Source organism: Aplysia californica, unplaced genomic scaffold (genome assembly GCF_000002075.1).
Source record: "Aplysia californica isolate F4 #8 unplaced genomic scaffold, AplCal3.0 scaffold00320, whole genome shotgun sequence".
NCBI classification, from domain to species: domain Eukaryota; kingdom Metazoa; phylum Mollusca; class Gastropoda; order Aplysiida; family Aplysiidae; genus Aplysia; species Aplysia californica.
In genome coordinates this window covers 189,013-195,742 of record NW_004797590.1, presented here as the reverse complement: position 1 = coordinate 195,742, position 6,730 = coordinate 189,013, and the positions used below count along the sequence as shown (strand labels likewise).

At 45.6% G+C, this 6,730-nt stretch overlaps 1 protein-coding gene across 1 annotated transcript in view; it reads left to right on the top strand.

The window, feature by feature from the left end:
* Positions 1-6,730, top strand: part of LOC101847740 (rho family-interacting cell polarization regulator 2) — a gene marked incomplete in the record, with an annotated part of 45,899 nt that overhangs the window by 30,209 nt on the left and 8,960 nt on the right. Inside the window, 5 exon segments of the mRNA XM_035970787.1 lie at positions 881-1,071; positions 1,657-1,765; positions 2,478-3,248; positions 4,001-4,167; positions 5,203-5,428. Of these exon segments, the coding sequence (XP_035826680.1) occupies positions 881-1,071; positions 1,657-1,765; positions 2,478-3,248; positions 4,001-4,167; positions 5,203-5,428 (1,464 nt within the window).

Here is a 6,730-nt window from a genome sequence, read left to right as displayed (position 1 = left end):
GAGAGTGAGGAATGAGGGAAAAGAAAAGGAGAGGAGGTGGGGGGAGGGAAGGGAGTTGTCTTCGTGGGAGGAAATAAACACACACAAGTTTCATTGTCTCTCCGAGTCCGAATCTGTTTATGTGCGTGCGTGCGTCCGTGTGTGTGTGTCGGTTGTACGAAGTTAGACCGTTCTCTGGGCACACAGCATATATTGTCCGTCTTTTGGTGAGTATGTATGTTGCATCATGTGTGTTTGTTTATGTGTTTTGCACACTCGTATAGAAGCTGTTCTCTACAATTGAAAATGGCTTGCGTACCGTTTATACCCACCCATGTGGGTGGTTTGCGGATGCTCTGGTATCGTTTGCTCCTTTTAAACGTCTTTCGCCCTTATGTCTCCTCCTTTGTTTTTGTGTGTGTTGTTACACCTCTAATCTTCAGTGTTTATATGAACTGATTGTGCTGCAAGTGCCGTAAAAGTCTTACAAAAAATTAACATATGGACTACCTTTTTTGGAAAAATTATTCAATTCTTCATGTTACATCCGAGTATATACATTAGCTTTTTTTCTCCGTCTGTAGCCAAAGATATAGGAGAAAGCTTTATAAGTGGGTGGTTGGCGGGTTCTCTGGTGTGGTTTGCTCCTTCTTTCCTATCAAACATCTATTGTCTTTATCTCCCCTCCTTCTTTTTTTATGTTTGTTCCTCTCTTGTAACGCCTCTACCCTAATCTTCTGGCGCTCATATGACCTTATTGTGTTGCAAGTGCCGTAAAACTCTTACTAACTAAAACCAAAGTAAAGATACAGGAGAAAGCTTTGTACGTAATTAAGCCCTTCTCGATTAACCCTAATAATCCGGTGCCACTCTGTGTGCTTTTGTCTCCCCCCTCCCACAGGCGTCTGAGGTTCGAGCCTTCAAGACGGTCCTGCTGGGCCAGAAGAACTGCGAGGTGTGCCACCCGTCGTCCCGCCACCCCGCAGCCCACGACAGCCCCCACCAGGGTCTGTTCTCGGCTAACCCGCAGCTTATGACCGTCAGTGTCAACGTGCACGGCTCTCTCAAGCTCAGCATCATCATCACTTGGAAGTGAGTACTACACACTCGTATGCACACACACACACACACCCACACACACACACACACACATACATATTGTCAATGTGCATGGTTCTCTCAAGCTCAGCATCATCATCACTTGGAAGTGAGTTATACACATCGCGCATACTCACAAATATACTGTTACTCTTTCATGTACATACACCCAATACACTATACATACACATGTACACACACATGCCCATGCACGCATATTCGCATATACACGTCAATTTTCACGGCTTTTTCAAGCTCAGCATCATCATCACTTGGAAGTGAGTTATACATACATACGTACTCACAGATGTGAACGCACATTCACACCAACACACATTCACACACACACACACACACACACACACACACACACTCACACACACACACACACACACAGCACTTATATAACCTTATTGTGTTTCAAGTGCTGCAAAACTCTTTCTAAAACTAAACTAAACTGACCTTTGTGACCTTACATTTTTCTTTGCGCTTTAAGTACTCTGTACTGTGTGGACGAGTCATTTACTTTAACTCTGTGACCTTTCACCTCTTTCTATCTTAACTATCTATGTGTTTCAGCCCCCTGGACGGTATGGACGAGTCCGTGACCTTCTTTGAGCCGCCGTCCCGCTCCCAGGGCTCCACGCTACGCAGACCTGTGTCTGTTCTCAACGCTAATGGGGGAGTGGTGAGTACATATTGAGACACACACTAGCACATACACATACACACCTGCACACACACTCACGCACAAACACACACTAGTGCCCGCTACGCAGACCTGTGTCTATGCTCAACGCTAATGGAGGGGGGAGGGGGTGTGAATACATACTGGTCGTTGAGACTCACACTGGCTCATGCATGCACATACTCATACAAACACACGCACACACACACTCATGCACGCGCTATACAGACCTGTGTCTCTGCTCAACGCTAATGGGGGAGTGGTGAGTATATTGTGAGACACAAACTGGCACATATACACGCACGCACACACACACACACACACACGCGCGTGCTACGCAGACCTATGTCTGTGCTCAACGCTAATGGGGGAGTGGTGAGTACGTTTTGAGACACACACTGGCCCATGCACATACACCCATTCACAAATGACGATGACCTTACACATGTATGTTTGTGGGTGGTTGGCGGGTGCTCTGGTGTGGTATGCTTCTTCTTTCCTATGAAAAAAAAATCTGTCATCTCTATCTCCCCTCTTTCTTTTTTGTGTTTGTTACTCTCTTGTAACACCTCTAATCTTCGGCAGTTGTATGACCTTATTGTGTTGCAAGTGCCGTAAAACACTTACTAAAACTAAAAATTTTCCCTATGACGATGACCATACACATGTATGTTTATGCGTGTGTTTTTGTGTGTGTGTGTCGTGTCCCCAGTTCGGCAGCACCTCGGACCTCATGTACGGCCCCGACCGCCGTTTCTCCAGCCCGATGCAGGCCATGAAGCTGCGGGACGACAGCGGGATCTACGGCTCGGCCACCTCGCTGCCCTCCCACATGGCCCACGAGATGAGCCGCTACCCGCACAGCCTGTCCGCCTCGCCCATCATCCACCACGGCCGCGACCCCATGCTGACCCCAGACCTCCACTCGGGCCGCCTCCGGCCCCACAGCGTTATCGCGCCGGACGTGCGCAGCGTCCGCTCCCAGCCCTCCAACCCCACCTCGGGCCTGGTTTCGGCGTCGTCCACCGATTTCTACACGAGCAGCAGCGTGGGCAACCGCCCGCACAGCACGTACATCTCCTCCTCCTCCTCCCCGCTCTCCTCCTCCTCCTCCCCCCTGCACGCGGAAGGAGGCGCGGGGCACTCTACTCACCTGTCCGCCGTCGGCTCGAGCATGGCTGCCACCGCCTCTACCGCTGGGGCGGCAGCCACCTCCTCTTCTTCCTCCTCCTCCTCCTCCATCTTCCTCTCCCAGTCGCAGCTGTCCTCCACCCCGGTCAAGCCCATCGCCGAGGTGTCCCAGGCGCAGGTGCCGGGCGTGCAGGTGCAGGTGCAGGGTGAGCTCATCGGCGTGCAGGACGGTCAGGTTAGTGTGGAGGAGGCTCTGGGCAGTCTGATGACCACGCTGGAAGATTTCCTGGGCCACTACCCGGAGCTGCAGAAGCTGGAGGAGATGTTGCCGGCCATAGAGCACTTTATACGGGTTAGTGGACGAAATATTACCTATATAGAGCACTTATATTACTTATATAGAGTACTATGTACGGGTTAGTGGAGTAAATATTTGATATATAGAACACTTATTTTACATATATAGAGCACTTTATACGGGTTAGTGGATTCAACATTACCTATATAGAGCACTTATATTACATATACAGAGTACTTTATACAGGTTAATGGAGTAATTATTACATATATTGAGCACTTTATATGGGTTACTGGATTCAATATTACATATATAGTGCACTTTATACGGGTTAGTGGATTAAATAATAATATTACATTATTAGAGCACTTCTTACGGGTTAGTGGATTATAGTACATAGATATAGTACATGCATAGAGCACTTTATACGGGTTAGTGGATTATAGTACATAGATATAGTACATGCATAGAGCACTTTTTATGAGTTAGTGGATTAAATATTCGAGCACTTTATACAGGATTTAATATTACATATTATAGAGCTCTTCTTACAGGTTAGTGAATTATAGTACATACATTTAGTACATTCATAGAGCACTTTATACGGGTTGGTGGATTATAGTACGTATATATAGTGCATACATAGAGCACTTATATGACCTTATTGTGTTGCAAGTGCTGTAAAACTCTTACTACAACTTTATAAAAAATATTGAAAAAAGATGACCTATTTGTGTTGTAAGTATCATAAAACTCTTGGCTCTAAAACGAAAAACTGAAGCAAATTTCTCCCAACATTTCGGCAGAAACCATCGGCTACCAGCTCTCGCTCTTCCAGCATGAGTGTGTCGATAGAGGGCGCCATAGAGGAGGCCTTCGACTTCCTCAACACAGAGGACGTGCTCGATGACTTGGAAGAGGAGGAAGAGGATCCTCAACAACAGCAACAGAAAGAAGGAGAGACTTCCTCGAGGTACTAAGCTCTTTTGTGACGACGTTAGTGTCTGTCTGGATACATGTCCAAGGTGTTTGTAATGCTTACTGTGAATGTTTTGCACCGTATATGACCCAATGTACTTGATTACTTCTTTACTTGATCCCAGGAGTTATGTCGTAGCACTCCGGGCATTGCCATACGTGCTCCGCTCCCCGCTCCAATATCCACCTCAGAATCCATCTGCTGATCGTTCCGGTATTCATTTGGTTAATAACCCGTCTTTCCATCCCCTGGACCGTGCTGGTACAATTTAAATCACTTAAGACGCTGGTTGCTTCTACCCTGATTGTTAGGACGACCAACCCAGTGCTCTGATGTGGTTTGCTCCTATTTTCCTTTCAAGCATATATCAATCCGTATCTCTCCATCTTCTTTTCTTTGACTCTTTGTAAGTTACTCTCTAGTAATACCTCTTATATTCGGCCCCTATTGGACATATTTATGTCGCAAATGCTTCAGATTTTGGAACTAAAACTAAGTATGTCAGTGTACTACTCTTTACTCAAACTAAACTAAAATTTCCATGCGACCCCTCCCTCCTGGTGTGATTTGATCCTCCTTTCCTGCCAATCATCTGTCGTTATTATGTCTCTGCCTTTCTTTTTTTTTGTGTGTTTGTCATTCTCTTGTTATTATAGCTATACCTCTCATCTTCGGCGGTTATGTGATGTAATTGTGTTGCAAGTGCCATAAGATTCTTCATAAACTATTACTAAACAATGCTTTTCCAAGTACTTTGAGAGAGATCAAATCTTTTGATTCGTTCAAATGTCAGCTGAAGTCATTTCTGTTTTTAAATTGATAAGATGAATATTTCGAGTGATTTTCTTTTAGTCAGAACACTATGTTTTATGTTACTGTTGTAAACTGTATTGGATTGAAAGCGCTCACAGCCTGTGTACTTTAATCGGGGTTGAGCGCAATATAAATGTCATCTATTATTTATTATTATTATAACTAAACACACACACACCCCTCCCTCCCCTGCACTTCCACTTTCTCTCCATCTAGTGCGGCGAGCAGCGGGCCCGTGTCCCACATTGACCAGCTGGTCCTGAGCCCCGAGTCGACGGCCAAGACGACCGACTCAGGCATCGAGTCCCTGGCCAAGCGTCTGCACGAGGACACGCAGCTGGGCTCCAGCATGGGCTCCAGCCCTGTCCCGCCCTCCACGGGCAACGAGCAGGTGGACCAGGCCCTCGTCTTCCACCTCTCCTACTGTGATAAGCTCCTGGAGGTCAGTCATAGTCTGTTACACCTATTGTGTTTTTGTTGTGAACTCGTGGGTGGGTGGTAGGTGGGTGCTCTCGAGTGGTTTGCTGCTCCGTTTTCCTATCTCTCTCCCTTCTTTTCTTTGTAAGATATTCTCTGGTAGCACCTCTAACCGTATGCACTTATATGCAGGTTGTCGATGTGGTTTGCTCCTTCTTTCCTGTCAAACATCTATCGTCTTTATCTCTCCTCCTTCTTTTTTGTGTTTGTTACTCTCTTGTAACACGTCTATTCTTCGGCGTGGGTGGTTGGCGGGTGCTCTGGTGTGGTTTGCTTCTTCTTTCCTGTCAAACATCTATCGTCCTTATCTCCCCTTCTTCTTTTTTATGTTTGTTACTCTCTTGTAACAGCTCTAATCTTCTGGCGCTCATGTGACCTTTTGCAGTTGCGAGCGCCTTGAAACTTCTACTAGAACTCTATTCTTCGGCTTTTGTTTGACCTTATTGTGTTTAAAGTGCCATAAAACCCTTACTACAACTAGTCTGTTTCACTTACTGTGTTTTTGTTCATGATTCATAGTCTTGTTTCATTTGTGTTTTTCTTGTCTTCCACCTCTCCTACTGTGATAAGCTCCTGGAGGTCAGTCATAGTCTGTTACACCTATTGTGTTTTTGTTGTGAACTCGTGGGTGGGTGGTAGGTGGGTGCTCTCGAGTGGTTTGCTGCTCCGTTTTCCTATCTCTCTCCCTTCTTTTCTTTGTAAGATATTCTCTGGTAGCACCTCTAACCGTATGCACTTATATGCAGGTTGTCGATGTGGTTTGCTCCTTCTTTCCTGTCAAACATCTATCGTCTTTATCTCTCCTCCTTCTTTTTTGTGTTTGTTACTCTCTTGTAACACGTCTATTCTTCGGCGTGGGTGGTTGGCGGGTGCTCTGGTGTGGTTTGCTTCTTCTTTCCTGTCAAACATCTATCGTCCTTATCTCCCCTTCTTCTTTTTTATGTTTGTTACTCTCTTGTAACAGCTCTAATCTTCTGGCGCTCATGTGACCTTTTGCAGTTGCGAGCGCCTTGAAACTTCTACTAGAACTCTATTCTTCGGCTTTTGTTTGACCTTATTGTGTTTAAAGTGCCATAAAACCCTTACTACAACTAGTCTGTTTCACTTACTGTGTTTTTGTTCATGATTCATAGTCTTGTTTCATTTGTGTTTTTCTTGTCTTCCACCTCTCCTACTGTGATAAGCTCCTGGAGGTCAGTCATAGTCTATTTCACTTGTGGGTTGTTTTTGTTTTTTGTTTTTTGTTTTTTTAAAAGGGGGAAGGGGG